This window comes from Callionymus lyra, chromosome 13 (genome assembly GCF_982586985.1).
Source record: "Callionymus lyra chromosome 13, fCalLyr1.hap1.1, whole genome shotgun sequence".
Classification (NCBI taxonomy): Eukaryota; Metazoa; Chordata; class Actinopteri; order Syngnathiformes; family Callionymidae; genus Callionymus; species Callionymus lyra.
The window spans coordinates 20,402,086-20,420,000 of record NC_141830.1 but is presented as its reverse complement, the minus strand read 5'-3'; the positions used below and the strand labels follow the sequence as shown (position 1 = coordinate 20,420,000).

The window sequence follows — 17,915 nt, the reverse complement described above, 5'->3', positions numbered from 1 at the left end:
CATATTGTTCAGAGGTCAGTAGGTGGCGCCGTCATTTTAAAAATGATGTTTCATAAGAACACTTGTTCAAAGAGCCATCTATTGGACTCTGAAGATAATGACACTGTTTCATGAAGCTTCATCAACACATCACTAGCATTTAGTGGACTCTGAAGATAATGACACTGTTTCATGAAGCTTCACCAACACATTGCTAACATTGGTCAAATTAAGAATGAAGTAGGTGAAATACTATATATTTTTTGTAATCATATATAGATTGCATGACAAAAATAAAGGACAAACCCATTTTTCAATTATTTTTTTAAACATTTTTAAGAGTAGCTGAATAAAAATCAAGTCTGAATATTTTGTTGTTATATTCTGAAGAAGGTCTGGTTTGAAAGATATGAACATTTTGGGCCTAAAATTATATTTCCCGACTTTTTTTTTCTAAAAAAAACAGGTAGGGTTATTTTCTTATTGTTGATTTCATAAATAGTGTTATTATTTATTTCCTGATTTTTTCTGTGAGGAGCCGAGAAAGCCTTATTTGGTTACATGTGGATTTCTGGAAAAGAGAAAACATATTGTAGTTACAGATTCTCTTCTATGACACTTTGTATTCTTTCAGTGAAGCATTAACATTGTAATTTTGTGCCAGGTTTAGATCGTACTCACCAAACTGTCAGCTGACCCTGAATCCTGGATCTATAACTTTGAAACTTTGATGACATCATTGTCACAATCAATCATAACAGTTTGTCATTTCTGATCAGGGGTTGAAACATCGAGTCCCTCGGCTCATGTTTGGAGTCGATGTCTCTAACAGGCTCATTCCTGACCAGATCTTATCTAGTTAAACATGACGACAACCTGAATGTCTTTATCTCTTTGCTAAACTACACAACACCACAGCTCCCACTAGTTTTCTACAAGACTTCCTTTAATATGTTGTGAACTATGACTGTCACTCAGAAGCACTCTGTCAATCGAGTAGATGTTATCAGGACAACAAAGGTCTCAAGACGTTGTGTGTGATTTTTTTCCTTCAAATACATCCGGATGAAAGAATGAAATTATATCTATGAAATAAATATAGATTAATCAATAATACAATAAATAAGAATAAGAGACCTTAACATAAAATCACATGTAAATAATGAATTAAAATATATACATTCTAGTCCTGTTGTCAACACATCATGAAGATTTCACTGGGAGTTGTTGTTGGTGAAAAGAGGATCACAAAACGTTCTTGGCAGCAGTAATGAGCGGACAATGGTAATAATAATAATAATAATAATATATTTTATTTATAATGCATTTTACATGTCGATTATTCCTCTGGTTAATCGTTAATCTGTTGCCTTTGACCAATGATACGAGTTGGAATACATATTTGGTGCATTTTAAAGCGGGTTTTAACACAATCCTTACAGTGGCTTGGGGCAGGTTAGTGAATAAATTGATCGAAAAAGTTTGATTCTTAACGTCATCATTCCTCCTCCCTACGTGCAGGGGGCGCTGTGGTTGGTGCGGCTAGCAGGAGCTTAAGCTGCTTCGCTGTCCCAGGCTGGTTGCTCGGTTGTGTGTAGCCATGGCTCGGCTCGCTGTGCTACTGTTGTTGCCGGTTCTTATTCAATCGGCCTTTTCTATTTCTTTCTTTCTACCGGTAAATTCCAGGAAGTGTCTACGGGAGGAGATCCACAAAGACGTGCTGGTGACGGGGGAGTACGAGATAGGCGAACAGCCGAACACCAAAACTAACCTGAAGGTGGGCGCAGATCTTTTTACAATTCATAGACGGAATAGTTAATGTAAATGACGATTTCACCAACAAATCGTTAAGTTAGTTACGAATCTTTTGGTATTTTTAACATCTATTTACGTGTCAGTTAGCATTAGCTAGTCCTCTCGGGCCACCGTTTCCTGGTTCCATGCTAACCAGAGTTAGCGACATATATCGACGGAATTAAAAAAAAAAAGAAAAAAAGGTTGACATCAACAATCGCACATTTAAAACTTATACACAACTAGTTTTATTTGAGCCACTTTCATCTGGTGCAGACTAGCGTTGTCGCTTCGGTCGACGCGGTGTTTGTCACCAGCCGGGGCTCTGCCGCTGTTACACGTCAGTCTTACCGGCCATTAGCATTAGCATGCTAGCATCCTCGGTACCTGCAACGGTGACATCTGTTCACGCTTCACGGGGATGCACGTCACGATGACACGTCTGGATATTTGAAGTCACTGCGACGCACATATGTTCATGTGTTCGAAGCTGAAACGAGCCAACGCACGGATTATTATTTTTTTTAGATAAAGCCAAATGTTTGTAGAAAAAATGCAAGTAATGGAGTCATTCAGTGATTATTTACCAACAAGTGTCACCGACATGATGTACCTTTACATCTCCAGGACCTTTGATACTTGACTCATGAATACGAAACATGAGAATAATACTAGATCTTAACACTTTGAATACTCTGAGCAGCAAAGCTGTTGTTTCCATGAAGGGAATGTTGGGTGTGTGTCATGTTTAAAATTGTAAGTAATATTTTTATAGCGCTTTTCTAGACCAGGGTCACAAAGCGCTTAAACAATCAAAACAATACTCATTAAAATATACTTACACCACCAAGACCAGCACAGGAGTCTCAGAAAATCCAGGAAAAGCCTGCACGAATAAAAGTATCTTAAGATGTTTCTTGAAGAAGCCAAACACGGAGGAAGATCCTTCCAAAGTTTAGGAACTGTATTAACTCTTTGTGCGTCTCTGCAGATCACAGACTCCTCCAGCCACACACTCTACTCCAAGGAAGATGCCACGAAAGGGAAGTTTGCTTTCACCACAGAGGACTACGACATGTTTGAGGTCTGCTTCGAGAGCAAATCCCCCATGGGTAGGTTGCAGGACTTGATCAGAACCTGTTGGAACCTTTAATCTGCATCGTCGTACATTTATTCTAGTGCTGGTGTTTATTTATTTCTTTAATGCTTACATAGGTTTGGTTTATTGAGACCTTATATCTATTTTTATTCTAAACAATCTAGTGTAAAGGTTATGAAAAGCCAGCATATCATCTAAATATTATTGTATTCATATTTTTTAATGAATCGGCATCATGTTCACGATCATTTTAGTGCAGTAAAGATCACTCAAAGATATATTACGTGTGATCTTGTAGTATATATAAGACCACAGTTAAACTGAAGGGTAGGAAGAAGAACACAAGTATGCGCAGCACTTTTAGTTAAAAATAATAAATTATAATAATCATATTATCTATTAACACTCACCAATAAAAAATTTGGCCCAAATTCAGGAATATTCTTGTATTCAAGGATTCATATAATAAACTATTAACCATAATTGAATCATTAAGTTGAAGATTTGTTTTGTTTATTTTGTCATGTGTTCATCTGTTATGTATTTTTAAAAAGTTTCTACAAGTGAAATAATGGAAAGATTGTCGAGTGAACAAACTTTGCTGACGAGATGAGACTATATTTTTTTGACGATTATGATTTGACACTTTAAATACAATTGAATTAAAAGCTGCAAAACCTTTAAAACCACCGATGATCTCGTCACAGTTTGAACACCTGGTTTCATTTTGATGTGTGAGCGCTTTTGTAATATCTTGTTTCGTTGATGCTGTTCAGGAAGCGGGCGAGTGCCCGACCAGTTGATCAATCTGGACATGAAGCACGGCGTGGAGGCCAAAAACTATGAAGAGGTGAGAGTTTTGGACCACCGCACTCTTTGTTTTGAATCGACCACGAAGACACGTCAGTCTCTTACATCAAGTGTTGGAGCTTCTTTATGTTGTATCTTCGACATGAGGTCATTACGACACGACAAACACCAGGAATATGTTGTTCTTTGCAAGTTTATGGGATGTTTTTGTTGTTCATTGACTTCCTCAGTGAAACAAAGAATGACGAACACAATGTTCCTTTAAACTTGAGCGTGGTTAAGTTGTGGTCAATGCTTTTACTAACTGTTGAGTCAGTGAAACATTTGAGAGGTGACACGACTAAGATTATAGCCTCCTCCCACGCCCGCTCTACAAACGCCGTCCTCGACGGTGGGAGTGGGCGGGCGAGAGCTTCCAAGGAGATTCTGTGGAATCGTACGCACGAGAGCTCTTGAGAAACTTTTATCACTACTACGCTCAGAACCAACAGCAGCAGGTTCAAGGTCGGTACACACCCTTGCTGGCAGCTGCTCTCTTCACACCCGCCGGGTGTGAACAAGCACACGAGCCACCTGAGCAGCTCAGCTGCTACACCTACTGGTGAAGATGTGTAATTGTAATCCATGTTTAAAATGATGCCAGAGTAAGTAATATTGGTAGAGCGCTTTTCTAGACCGGGGTCACAAAGCGCTTAAACAATCAAAACAATACTTGCTAAAATATATGCTTTAAAGGTCAAGACACATAAGAAAAACACAGGAGTCTCAGAGAATAAAGGAATGTCACAAATAAAAATGTCTTAAGATGTTTCTTGAAGGAGTCAGTAGATCATCATACAGAGATCGTTCCAAAGCTTAGGAGCAACAGCCTGGAAGGATTTCTCTCCTCTGGTCCTGAAGTGTGTTCAGGAACCATCAGTAGATTCTGATCCACAGACTTTAGAGCCCGAGCTGGGGTGTAAGTTTGGATCAGATCACTGATGAAAGGTCTGACCATGAATAGATCTGAAAGTAAGAACCAGAATTTTAAAGTGGATCCTGAAAGAAACTGGCAGCCAGTGAAGAGATTTAAGGATCGGGGAAATGTGAGTTCTTCTACTAGAGCGGCTCAGAATTCTGGCTGCAGAGTTTTGTATGAACCTCAGGCGAGACAGCTCCTTCTTGATAAAATAAACTGTTACAATAGTCTAAATGACACAAACGCATGGATTATAAGATACAGATCGTGAGTTTAGAGATTTTTCTCAGTCGAAGGAAACAGTTTCTGGTCAGTTTTCTGCAGTGTTGAACCAGAGACATGTCTTTGTCAAAAACAACACCCAGGTTTCTCAGGCCCAGTTTGAGAGACTGACCTAAGTCACCAAAGTATTGTGGAGTTTCATGTACAATAATAAATAATAGTTGACTCAAGATTTGACTCCTTCATTGATGGATCATTGAGAGAGATCAGAACTGACCCCATGAATAATGAAAACCCCTCCTGTGGTCTTTGTTCATCCTCTCGAATCATAGATGATTTTATCTCAACTTCCTGTCATTTGTCTCCAGATCGCGAAGGTGGAGAAGCTGAAGCCTCTGGAGGTGGAGCTGAGGCGGCTTGAGGATCTCTCCGAGTCCATCGTCAACGACTTTGCTTACATGAAGAAAAGGGAGGAGGAGATGCGAGACACCAACGGTAACTAGTCCTCCGTCATGTCCTCGGTGATCAGGTTTAACTGACGTTCTCGTGGTATTCTTTTTCAGAGTCAACCAACACGCGCGTGCTGTACTTCAGCATATTCTCCATGTGCTGTCTGATCGGACTGGCGACGTGGCAGGTCTTCTACCTGCGGCGCTTCTTCAAGGCAAAGAAGCTGATTGAGTAGAGCGGCCTGTGTGCCCCGGGCCCCGGGTCGGGATCATGGTGGTTGACCATCACACCCACGCCGGCCCTGGACTAGATATGTGACGACGGCGAGTGTGGCTCAGGAGCTTGAATTGTAATTTCCCCACAGACGCGCGAGTAAAACAACGCGTCACCTGCTTGTGTAGATGTCGACACCGAGAAAATGTGAGACGTGTGGAGAGAGAAAAAAACACGGTTTCAATAAGAACTTAAGTCTCTAAAAGCAACACTTGTTTTTTTTTCTTTTCTTTCTTTGAGCTCAGTTTGATTGGGACGTGCCAAGGTCAGACCGTTGACGTCCACATTCTTCGCCAAGTCACTTCCATCTGTCGCACCTTTTTTTTTTTTAAGTGAAGGTTTGTTTTTTGTTTTTTTCCAAATGGTGGTTTGGTTGTTACTTTAAGAAGTCTGGCAACCACTGAACATTGAGTCGCCTAATTTGAATACATGTCTGGTAGCCATGTTTGACTCTTTAGTTTGTTTCCAAAATGTAAACTTAGTTGCTTCTCTGTGTATGTTTCCTGGTGCGGGCTGTCAAACGGATCGCCTTAGTTCTGAATTAGGTCACTTGTGGTTTTCAAACGCCAGATTATTTGCCGAGAACCCTCAAAAAAATGGGTTCTTTCATAACGACCACCGGGTTTGGACGGGATCAGTCGGGTCTCATGGACGTGTGGACCGCCATCTGTCGTCTTCGTTCAGCTGAGCTTTCCTTTCAAATAATGGTAAATGAATACGATATTTTGATACATTAATTTCCTCCTCATCAGTCAAAGAACCAAATTAGAATTTCAAATCCAATCCAACAGGGCGTGATCTCATGGGTAAGTTTTTAAGGATGACTTTGCGCGTTGGTCGCAATCAGTAATTTTTATTTTGACTGATACATTTTGTAAATTTGTCTTGGGCTTTTATTCAATAAAGTATTGGATGGATTTACATTAAAGTGTGTAGTTCTGTTCACCAGCTTGAACGTAAGCGAGTTTTATTTGTGCAAGTCAAACCATTGATAGAGGAAAACACTAGGAAAGTGTAATTATTATATTTCATTTTAAAAAATAAAATATTTTAACACTCATTCATTTAGGAGGTGAAATATTTGTTTCTTTTAATGTTGACATCAACACTTGGTCTGGTCGTGAACATCAGTTGCTTCTTCAGTACAGATTTCTTTATTAACTGATATTCAATAAAGAAATTCTCTATATATCACGTCATTTTGTATTCAATCATATATATTGGTAATCTATGATGATCTCAACATAATCCCATATGTCACATTTGAACATCTCTGCGCGTCTGCATGATGTGACGTCAACTCAACATCAAATCTTCCAGACGTTGATTTAATGGATGTTAATATAAAAACAGATGTTTGATGGAAAACCTTCATATCATGTTACTACACTCGTGACTTTCTCAAATTTCTCTTTGAAATATTTTACTATTTTCATGCAATATTTTGTAAACATTTTGTAACAACTCCTTAATTAAAACTCTGATTGTAAGTAAGTAATATTTGTAGAGCGCTTTTCTAGATCGGGCTCACAAAGCGCTTAAACAATCAAAACAATACTCAATGAAATATACATTTAAAAGGTCTAGACAACACAGAGACAGACGAACACGGGAGTCCCAGAAAATCAAGGAAAAGCCTGCACGAATAAAAGCGTCTTGAGATGTTTCTTGAAGGAGTCAGTAGATCATCAAACACAGAGATCGTTCCAAAGCTTAGGAGCAACAGTCTGGAAGGATTTCTCTCCTCTGGTCCAGAACCGTGTTCAGGAACCATCAGTAGATTCTGATCCACAGACCTCAGAGCCCCAGCTGGGGTGTAAGGCTGGATCAGATCACTGATGGAAGGTCTGACCATGAATAGCTCTGAAAGTAAGAACCAGAATTTTAAAATGATCCTGAAAGAAACTGGCAGACAGTGAAGTTTTAAGGATCAGGAAAATGTGAGTTATTCTACTAGAGCGCCTCAGAATTCCAAATATGGATTTCAAAGTGATTTTTTTTTTTAAGTAATGAGTGTAGAAACATAATATGGAGGTCCTCCATAAGTGACATGTATTTGGTGACTAGCACGGTTGTAAAAAACGAGCTATTAAAGAATGTTTATGGAATTTTGCATAGAAATATTGATTTTCTTAAATTCTCTTGAAAATAAATGAGTGAAGTAACATAATAAAAAGGTCTTATATAATCAACCTTCACATATGTATATATTTTCATGCAATTATTTGTAAACAATATTTAATAACTCAGTAATTACAACTCTAATGGTCACACGTATGAGGAGGACATTCTTATACTCGTGACTTTTAAAAAAAAAATTCCTCTGAATTCTTTCAATCAATATTTTTAGGCAATATTAAGTTTTAAAAAATCTCTTTGACATCTATATTTTCATGCAATACTTCGTAAACATTTTGTAATAACTCCTTTATATCCACTTTGATGGTCATCCAACTTTATTTCTCTTCATCCATTAAGATCATCCATATCATGTCACTGCACTCGTTATCTAATTTACCTTTGAAACATCATAAATCAATATCTTTATGCAATATTACTTTTTCTTAAACAAGTGTTCCTCCAGAACCATCACTTAGATCTCACAGGTTTCGAGGAAAAGACAAGTTCACTTTGGAAACTTAAACCTTCTCTAACATCAATGAAACCCATCCATTGCTTTATCGTATACAGTACCTAAATCTCCATCAGCAGAGTGGCGCAGCGGAAGCGTGCTGGGCCCATAACCCAGAGGTCGATGGATCGAAACCATCCTCTGCTAAATATTCTTTTTCTTTACCTTCCGCCAGAAATAAAACTTTAATCACATGCTCGGGCTTCACAAACTAGTCAACAATTGAAATAAAAAACAATAGCCGCCTGTTAGAATGACATAATACAGTATTTTAAAACGTTTTATGAAAATATGACAATAACATCAGTTGAGGTCCGCAGTACATCCACGTCCCCGGCAGGCTTCGCTGTTGCTGAACAAACAGTACTGAAGATGGAGTCGTTGATTCTTCAATGGTTTCGCATGAAATGTTTTTTTGTTTTATTTTAACACAGCTGACGTTCATGATGGTCACGTGACACAAACGACGTCAATAACGTTCATTAAATAAAATAAAAATGTTAATGTGCTCATTCAAATGCACAATGAAACTTTAATTTATTACGATTTCAAAGACACTGAAAAGTCATGGATGTAGTGACATGATAAAGAGGATTAGTCATTTAGTTAGTAAGTTATTAAGTTACTAGAAAAATGTTTCATATAAATAGTGTCAAGTATTTCATAGAGATACTTGAAAAACTAACAAGTGTAGTAGTGTAGTAACATGACGTGGACGATCATCATATGGATGATGAGTTGTTAGAAAATATTCATGAAATATTGCAGGAAAATACTTAAACTTGAAAAAAACTACACTAAAATGTTAAAAACTACCAAGTGTGTATCACATGAAAGTACTTATTAGTGAAAGAAATACATTGAAACACGTTTGTTAGAATCAGTCAATATTTATCTGGAAATTATATTTCTTTGTGTCACGTCTTTTATTTTCATACAATTCCTGTTTGTTCTACCTTGTTCAGAACCTCAGCGCCTGTTGCTGTGACGGCTGCAGCTCCTTCAGCCATCTTTTGGAGAGTTTGAAGCCACAGCTTTCCCAGCAACAGACGCCAGATTATAATCCTGGCTGTATGGTATTTAACTCCCCCTTTTTCCCCTCTTTTTGTTGTTCTTAGTTTAAAGAGAACAACTAGAATATAGTTGTTCTCTTAATAAACGTGTGTAAACTCCAATTTTGCTTGTTGCCATTTGTGTTCGAAATGTCATTATCTTGGGGCAACTATGTTTGTCACTGTGTAGTTTAACCTTTGAACGTTTTTTAATTTGTGTGTATTTATAACCGAGTATTGTTACTAATAATAACTACTTACTTACTTAAGTCATTTGTAGACAGTCCCTTATTTCGTGTGGCTGTGGAGGCTCTTTGACAGTATTTTTGCTGTTTAATTTTCTCTTCTAAAATGAAGGTGCCGTCCATCAGTAGTGTAATTATTACAAACCGGGATTTGCTATTTTAATAACGCGAATAAAAACGTATTAAAGTGTGGAGATCAAATCTAACAACTTTACTAAAGAATAAAAACCTTTTTTTTATCTTTTTTTATCTCAATATATAAATAATAATCGTGTTAAACAGATTATAATTTCAAGATTGAATTGAAAAAAAAATTGAAGAATAATATTGTTGTTCTTCAATTAAAATCTAAGCGAATATTTCATTTGAGTATACACTACAAAAATAAAAAGGTGTGAGAAGGAGCCTCGTCAGCAGAGTGGCGCAGCGGAAGCGTGCTGGGCCCATAACCCAGAGGTCGATGGATCGAAACCATCCTCTGCTATTTTTGTTTTTGCTCACAAATAATAAACATTTAATCTCTGTTCAACATTTAAACACATTTAATGTGCACAAGTGAACTAAAAAAGCAAATACTTTTCACCTCACACAACCCAATGCGGCACAACACAGAAACTGAATTATTATTATTTTTATCATTATTTATGTTTAACTAAAAAAAAGAAAGTAAATGACATTCTAACTCTGTGTACTTAGATCTTAAAAAGCAGGCAAATGACGCCATATATCTGAGATTATCGAATTAAAAAGACCGTTGGAAGGTTATAATATAAATATTATAAATAATATTATATAAATATATTTTTTAAACTCTTACCTATCATGACGGTCCGTTGTAAGAGTCGCTTCCTGAATATTTTCAAACAAACAATTTAAAAGAATAAAAATAAATAAATAATTATATAGTGACGCAACCCATTTGACCCGGAAGCTCTTCGGTACTTCTTCCGGCGTTACAAAAAAAAACAGTCCTATCGTTGTCGGTCCCGCAGGTGAACACTTGCAAACATGCCGGGGTCGGACAGAGAAACGGAGCTGACGGAGAGAGTTGAGGCGTTTTTGACGGACTTGAAGCGAGGGGGCAGCGGAACCGGACCCTTGCGAGGTTCGGCCGAGACCGCCCGAGAAACGACGTCCCTTCTCCGCAGAATCACGTCGCAGGCCCGGTGGAGCAGCGCAGGTGTGTCGACATATAGTATATTATTATTATATCACAGATTATATCCAGATGTGTCTAAACTGTCACTGATACAAGTTCAATGAGTTGTTTCTGTTCATGTTTTACAATGTTTTGTTCATAAACGTTCATAGACGTCAACATTAGCTACACATGTCAGTTCACAGTGACGTCAGGTTCATGATCATCACGTCATCCTTCTGTCATGAAACTTACTCCAACATCCTGCAAAGAAAGTTTATTATTTACAATTAAATGTGTCATTTTCTCAGTCTACTTTAATTTATTGTAGGAAAAGTATAGATTGTTGTATCATTCTGACCGTCAGTAAACATGTCAGTTATTTTACAAACTTTAAATAAGGCTGTATTAATAATGTTTAGGATCAGAATCAGAAAACTTTTATTGCCAGTGATGTAAACACAACACAAGGATTTGTTGATGTGATTCATTTTAATGTAGCCACTAGAGCTCAGACGTCTTCGTCTTTGTCCAAAAAGACACTTAAAACAGTCTTGTGTCTAAAAGGGAAGAGCTTGTGACGTTTACCCGGAGTACTTCCTGTTTGTATCTATTGTTATTATTTAAACTTTTGCTATAAACAATCTTTAAATATAGATTAATGAAGTTTTTTCAAAACAATTCTTCTCATGTCGAGGCTTCAACACAAGAGGGACGTTACAGACGAGCAGTATGGAGGTATTTGGATGTTTTTAAGTGTCTTTTTGGACGAAGATGAAGACGAAGACAACTGAGCTGCAGTCGCTACATTAAAATGAATACATTTTGTCTATAACTCTAGAAAAAACACATTACTCTTAAGATAATCAACATGAGTCGACATGAGAACATGATGAGGTTCAGGTGAACTATTCAAGGTCAGACTAACAAGGACTTGATTCTTTAGGGGATCTGATGGAGATCATCAGGAAAGAAGGACGACGGATGGCGACGGCGCAGCCTTCAGAGACCACGGTCGGAAACATGATCCGACGAGTGCTGAAGATCATCAGAGAGGAGTACGCCAGGTAAGCCTTCGCCGCCGTGTCCCTTTTGCGCCGTCACGTCCTCATTGGTCGTCGTGGTCATGGCGGCAGATCCCGAGGCAGCAGCGAGGAGACGGACCAACAGGAGTCGCTCCACAAGCTGCTGACGTCCGGAGGCCTGAGCGAAGAGAACTTCCGGCAACACTTCCCTCCGCTGAAGGCCAACGTCATCGAGGCCATCAACGAGCTGCTGACGGAACTGGGTTTGTGTTTGCGAGTCTCTGGTGCGGGTCGGGCGTACGACGACATCACTTCCTCTCTGCCGCAGAGGGAACCACCGACAACATCGCCATGCAGGCGCTGGAGCACATCCACTCCAACGAGGTCATCATGACGGTCGGACGCTCCCGCACGGTGGAGGCGTTCCTGGAGGACGCCGCCAGGAAGCGCAAGTTCCACGTCATCGTGGCAGAGTGCGCCCCCTTCTGTCAGGTAGATGGATGGACGTGTGTATCGACCCCTCCGTGACTCGCGCTCTCTCGCTCGCCCGCAGGGACATGAAATGGCCACCAGTCTGTCGAAGGCCGGCATCGAGACCACAGTCATCACAGACGCCGCGATATTCGCCGTCATGTCTCGCGTCAACAAGGTACGACTCGTGTGTGTCTTAACAACATATGATAGAAAAAATTAAATAAACCTTGTAGACCAGATGATGAAATTAAATGAATTAATTGCATACGTTACGTCAGTGATGTGTTGATGAAGCTTCATTAAACAGTGTCATTATGTTGAGAGTCCACTAGTTGGTAGTGATGTGTTGATGAAGCTTCATTAAACAGTGTCATTATGTTCAGAGTCCACTAGATGGTAGTGATGTGTTGATGAAGCTTCATGAAACAGTGTCGGTATGTTCAGAGTCCACTAGATGGTAGTGATGTATTGATGAAGCTTCATGAAACAGTGTCATTATGTTCAGAGTCCACTAGATGGTAGTGATGTGTTGATGAAGCTTCATGAAACAGTGTCATTATCTTCAGAGTCCACTAGATGATAGTGATGTGTTGATGAAGCTTCATGAAACCGTGTCATTATCTTCAGAGTCCACTAGATGGTAGTGATGTGTTGATGAAGCTTCATGAAACAGTGTCATTATCTTCAGAGTCCACTAGATGGTAGTCATGTATTGATGAAGCTTCATGAAACAATGTCATTATCTTCTTAGTTTTTACTTCCCTCAAGATAAAATTTTCTGATTTATTAAAAGTTCAACTGTAAAAATAAGAACCTGAAATAACTCAAGACATTTGATAATAATTATAAATTTCACTCAAATTAAGTTAAAAATCTAAATAAAAGATTTTTTTTTGGAAGTAATAAAGTAAAAACTAAATGTATAATAATAAACACTAAGTGATAAACGTGTCGTCAACACGGTTCAATCACCAGTTATTCTTAAGGAGTAAAGACAGAGCCCTGAGGGACGCAGTCATGATCTTGTTACTTTCAGGTGATCATCGGGACGCAGACGGTTTTGGCCAACGGCGGCCTGAGGGCCGTCAACGGCACGCACACGTTGGCCCTGGCGGCCAAGCATCACTCCACGCCGCTCATCGTGTGCGCACCCATGTTCAAGTTGTCGCCGCAGGTGAGGAAACGACGGCGACCGTTGAAAACACACGTGACCAGAGCTTGTTTCCTCCTCCGTCTTAGTTCCCCAACGAAGAAGACACGTTCCACAAGTTCGTCTCGCCGCACGAGGTCCTTCCCTTCACCGAAGGTGAGTCATTGACACGTGACCCTCCTCGGAGTCTGAACCCGCCCTCTCGCCCGCTAAAGGTGAGATCCTGTCGAAGGTCAACGTTCACTGTCCCGTGTTCGACTACGTCCCCCCCGAGCTCATCACGCTCTTCATCTCCAACATCGGAGGCCACGCCCCCTCCTACATCTACAGGCTGATGAGCGAACTCTACCACCCGGAGGATCACGAGCTGTAGTGCAACAATAAATCTGACGCAAGGTCAACGCAAGGTCGTTTTTGTCGGTTGATTCAAGGTCGTCTTGACCCGAGGTCTGGATTTCACAGAGGCTTGGCGACCGTCAAGCAAAAAATAAAGTAATAAAATTAAAAATATATTTTATACAGAGGCTGGTTTAAGGGACTGTCAAGATAAAATAAAATATATATTTTATAAAGAGGCTGGTTTTAGGGAGCGTCAAGCAAAGATCAAGTAATGAAATAAAATAAAATATATATTTTTTTATACAGGGGCAGATTTTAGGGAAGTCCAAGCTAAAATAAAAAATGACTCAAGAATCAATTAAGACAATAAAATAACATTTTAATTGGATACATAAAAGCTCTTTTTTTATTACAAATATATTTAAAATATTGACTTAAAATATTTTGTGATGTTAAATAAATACTGAAAAGTTGAGGATAAAATTCCTAAAACCAAAAGGGTCCTATTGAGACCAAATACAAAATATAAATGGTTTCTTCATGACCTTTGACCTCATGAGCTTCTACTTCAACACAAATACTCATTTGAAGTCTTTTAAGTAAAATCATCTCCAGACATGTGTTTTTTAGATTTTTCTTCAACTGCTCGGATCAACAGTTTAAACATGAGTTTTCTGTGCGTCTGTGAACCTTCAGCTCTGCATGTGGAGCGTTTGATGTCATTAGCTCTTATCTCAGAAGGTGCCAAATGTTTTGACTGCAGTCGTTCTGGACCCGAGGGGAACTTTTACAGACTTGAGGTCCTGGTGCATCACTAATGAGGCTGAAGACATGAAGACACTTGAACTTTGAACTTTGAATGTGATGACAAAACCATCAAAATCATGGAGCACGTTAAGAAAATACAGTCAAAAATCATGACCTTTAATAACCCTTAAAAGTTTTTATACTAAATCAAAGATCGGTAATTAGTGTATATTTCTCTAAATATATTCGATAAATTATTTTAAAAAAATACACAATGTTTTACACAAATTGGTGCATTTAAATTGACATCACATAATGAATGTAAAGTACGATAAAACTTGAATATATTGAATATATCTATATTAAAGAAAGAAATAAAAAGTGGATAAAAGTTTAAGATTCATTTCAAATTGAAAAAATATTATTTAAATTTGTCTGAATGCAACAAAAACAACTATAAAATAGTGATAAACACTAAATCATATTTTACCTGAAGTGAGTCTTAAACAAAAGTCGGATTTTATATTTTTTGTATTTTAACCCCATGAAGGCTCCAGATCCAGTAATTAAATTACCCGAGCGAAGCGTCTTCATCATCCACGTCATGTGTCGCTCTTGAGGTCGAGTCCAGGTCCACATGTGTGTGTGTGTGGGACTTCTCACCTCAGCTGTTCACATTGAAATAAAGGTGTGTGTTCAATAACAAGCGCGTTTGAACTTTTGTGTATTGAGAGACGAGCGTCAGTGGAGGAAACAGGAAACGGTTGAAATATACGCTTCTATTATTTCAACACACAAGTGGATCAGGAACGACAACAAACTGGATGAAAAACTAAGATTCAAAGTGATGAGAAGTTTAATTTGACACTGCTTTATTATTTATTTTTAAACTCTTTTTCTTGTTATATTTCAAAAGATATTACCTTCATATGTGCTATTAATTCTATTTAAAAAAAAAAAGTATATTCCCAGCATTTCACAATTTTATTTCCATGATTTGGTTTTGGTTCAAATGTGCATTAGCGAACCTGAGAAATTAACTAATTAATGTAGACATTAAACCATTAAGTATTTCACACCATGAATTACTAACTTTAATATTACTTTTATTTTAGTGACTAGTTTTAATTTGCCTACAAAAGTTACATGAATAAGTTTTTCCAGTTCTTTCTGAAAACAACATTTTAATTGCTTAAATGTTAATTCTTGAATTATTAAGAGATTAAATGTTTTTTTTATTGATGATCAATTGTACAGTAACTTTAAGTAAATGTTTAAATAATAATTACACATTTTATTTTAGTTACTGTACAATTGAACTTCAATAAAAAACATTTTTAAAGCGTGAACTCATTTTATCTCAAAATTTAGTTTAAGTAAAAAGTGGTTTAAAAAATAAACAGTTTCTGGAATTAAATAAATTCTTTACTACTTGTCTTTGCAAATCCAGTCCTTTGAACGTGACTTGAACAAGTTTTCAGAGAGAACTTCTAGTTAACATCTGTGCTCCAGGATGTTGTTGAACCGTTCACTGAGGAAACGGGAGATTCCGAGGCGTCTTTGAAGGCAACACGTCCATTAACCGCCGCTTCATTCACTCCCAAGAGGATAAATGTTTTCCCTGTCGATGTGTATTGAGTTGGACGATTCCATTAAACGCTCCGCGGGGTCGCAGGTGTGACTCCGCGACACCTCGGGCGTCTGATGTTGCTGAAGGGTCGCGGCAGCGCCAGCCGCCGCTTCACACCTTGACCTTTGATCCCGCAGCACTTATAAGCTCGAGCCGATGCCTCGAGAACCTCACTCGTCCCCCTGAGACCCTCAGCACCACCACCACCATGTCTGCCGTGCACGGGGATCTGAACCACTTCCACATGTTCCACGAGGGACCCGCACACATGGCTCCCGCCGCAGGTAGGTGGAGGACACTGCGCATGCGTCGACTCCGCGCCCGGACCCTTGACATAACGTTGTTGTTTTTTTAAATTATTTCAAGGTTTTCGAGCTTTGGACGTGAACAACTACTTCAACTCCGCGCCGGGCGTGGACAAGTGCGTGGCGATCCTGACCCACAGGAGGAAGAGAACCAACTTCACGCAGCAGCAGATCGAGGTCCTGGAGAAAGTTTACTCGGACACCAAGTATCCGGACATTTACCTGCGGGAGAGACTGGAGGCTCTGACCGGTCTGCCCGAGTCCAGGATCCAGGTGAGACCCGCTCTTGGATTTGTTCATGTATTTATAGATTTATTTGATTGTTTTACATGGATGTGTTAGTGCTGATGGATAAATAATGTCTCCTCCCGGGTATCTTTATTTAAAATGTAAGCTTGGAGATTTAGTCTCAGGGCGCCCCCCAGTGTCGGAGTAGCGTAACCGCATAGTCATAAAACCCGCATCAAAATCAAACTTGTTGTAAACGCAACATATTGGTTTTTTTGCGTCAGAGTTTGTTTACAACATACGTGAGAAGAAGGTCACACGTTTTAATATCTTGATTTAATTTGGCTCAAAATTCATTTTCCGATTAAAAAAAAAAAAACCCTGTTAAATGTAGTTTGTCACTCGAGTGGTTTTATGGATCGCCAGGTTCTGAAACTGATATTTCTCGTCGTCTCTTCAGGTCTGGTTCCAGAACAGGAGAGCAAAATCCCGTCGGCAGGTCGGATCGTCGGTGTCCCTGAAGGTCTCTGGGTCTCAGACCAACTCCTTCAATCCGCTCCAGAGCCGGATGGGCCCGGAGAAAGGTGGGTTTTAGCAGCTAGTTGACTTTTTAACTAGTGATGTGTCGATGAAGCTTCATTAAACATTATCTGCACTATTCGTTTTGAACAAGTGTTCCAATTGAACATCATTTTTAAAGTGATGACGCCACCTACTGACCTTTGAACAACATGACAGGGTTTCATGAAGCTTCACCGACACATCTCTAGTTTAAACTGTTGAGATTTAGATCATGTAACAAAGTGAGCAAACATTAAACTTCTCTTGTTCCTCAGGTTACGAGAAGAGTCTCGTTGAGTCTCATCATCTCGGTGGTTTTGGACGTGAAGACGGCTTCAGACCGCCGGTGATCCCGAGTGCCGGCGACCCGCACAGGACCGGCGTCGCGGCCAAACACGGCGGCTTCGTCTCCTGCATCTACGACAAGGACCTGAAGCCGGAGCACGTGCAGCGCCGCGAGCTCAGCGTCAACGTGCCCAACGCCCACCTCTACCCGCGACACAGCGAGCCCCAGCACAAGGTCCAGAACCAGAGCGCCAAGGTTCTGGTGGAGTACGACAACTTCCCGCCCAACAAGACCATCGGCCCGGAGATGAAGGTGGTAATCCCGCCCATCCCCACGCACGGCGGCTTCAGCCGCTCGTCGCCCAAAGACGGTCAGATCCAGTTCCCTCCGGTGAGGTTCGACCCGTTCTCTCCGGACCACGGACCCGAGGCGCAGGACTTCACCGACTCGGACTCGGACTGGGAGAATGAGGCCATGGCGGGATTCAACGGCTTCATGTGATTCGTGTACGTTTGTCT

The 17,915-nt window shown here is 39.6% G+C and overlaps 3 protein-coding genes across 4 annotated transcripts; all 3 read left to right on the top strand.

The window, feature by feature from the left end:
- The first annotated feature begins 1,532 nt into the window (after positions 1 to 1,532).
- On the top strand, positions 1,533 to 6,513 carry tmed10 (transmembrane p24 trafficking protein 10). 2 transcript variants are annotated; one of them, XM_087806091.1, is made up of 5 exons: positions 1,533 to 1,756; positions 2,765 to 2,885; positions 3,649 to 3,722; positions 5,231 to 5,357; positions 5,426 to 6,513. In XM_087806091.1, exons 1-5 carry the CDS (start codon positions 1,580 to 1,582, stop codon positions 5,545 to 5,547), a joined length of 621 nt encoding a protein of 206 aa, XP_087662217.1. In that variant the 5' UTR covers positions 1,533 to 1,579; the 3' UTR covers positions 5,548 to 6,513. The 2 variants fall into 2 exon arrangements, with proteins under 2 accessions (XP_087662217.1, XP_087662216.1); XM_087806090.1 differs by having other exon boundaries at positions 1,534 to 1,756; positions 2,765 to 2,889; positions 3,653 to 3,722.
- A 3,955-nt stretch (positions 6,514 to 10,468) lies between these two features.
- eif2b2 (eukaryotic translation initiation factor 2B, subunit 2 beta) lies at positions 10,469 to 13,702 on the top strand. Its single transcript, XM_087806229.1, has 8 exons — positions 10,469 to 10,694; positions 11,599 to 11,719; positions 11,789 to 11,940; positions 12,006 to 12,169; positions 12,231 to 12,326; positions 13,188 to 13,325; positions 13,391 to 13,457; positions 13,517 to 13,702. Exons 1-8 carry the CDS (start codon positions 10,523 to 10,525, stop codon positions 13,672 to 13,674), a joined length of 1,068 nt encoding a protein of 355 aa, XP_087662355.1. The 5' UTR covers positions 10,469 to 10,522; the 3' UTR covers positions 13,675 to 13,702.
- Positions 13,703 to 16,223: 2,521 nt separating this feature from the next.
- Positions 16,224 to 17,898, top strand: mixl1 (Mix paired-like homeobox). The gene is made up of 4 exons (XM_087806083.1): positions 16,224 to 16,301; positions 16,384 to 16,595; positions 17,011 to 17,134; positions 17,387 to 17,898. Exons 1-4 carry the CDS (start codon positions 16,226 to 16,228, stop codon positions 17,896 to 17,898), a joined length of 924 nt encoding a protein of 307 aa, XP_087662209.1. The 5' UTR covers positions 16,224 to 16,225.
- Positions 17,899 to 17,915: the final 17 nt, after the last annotated feature.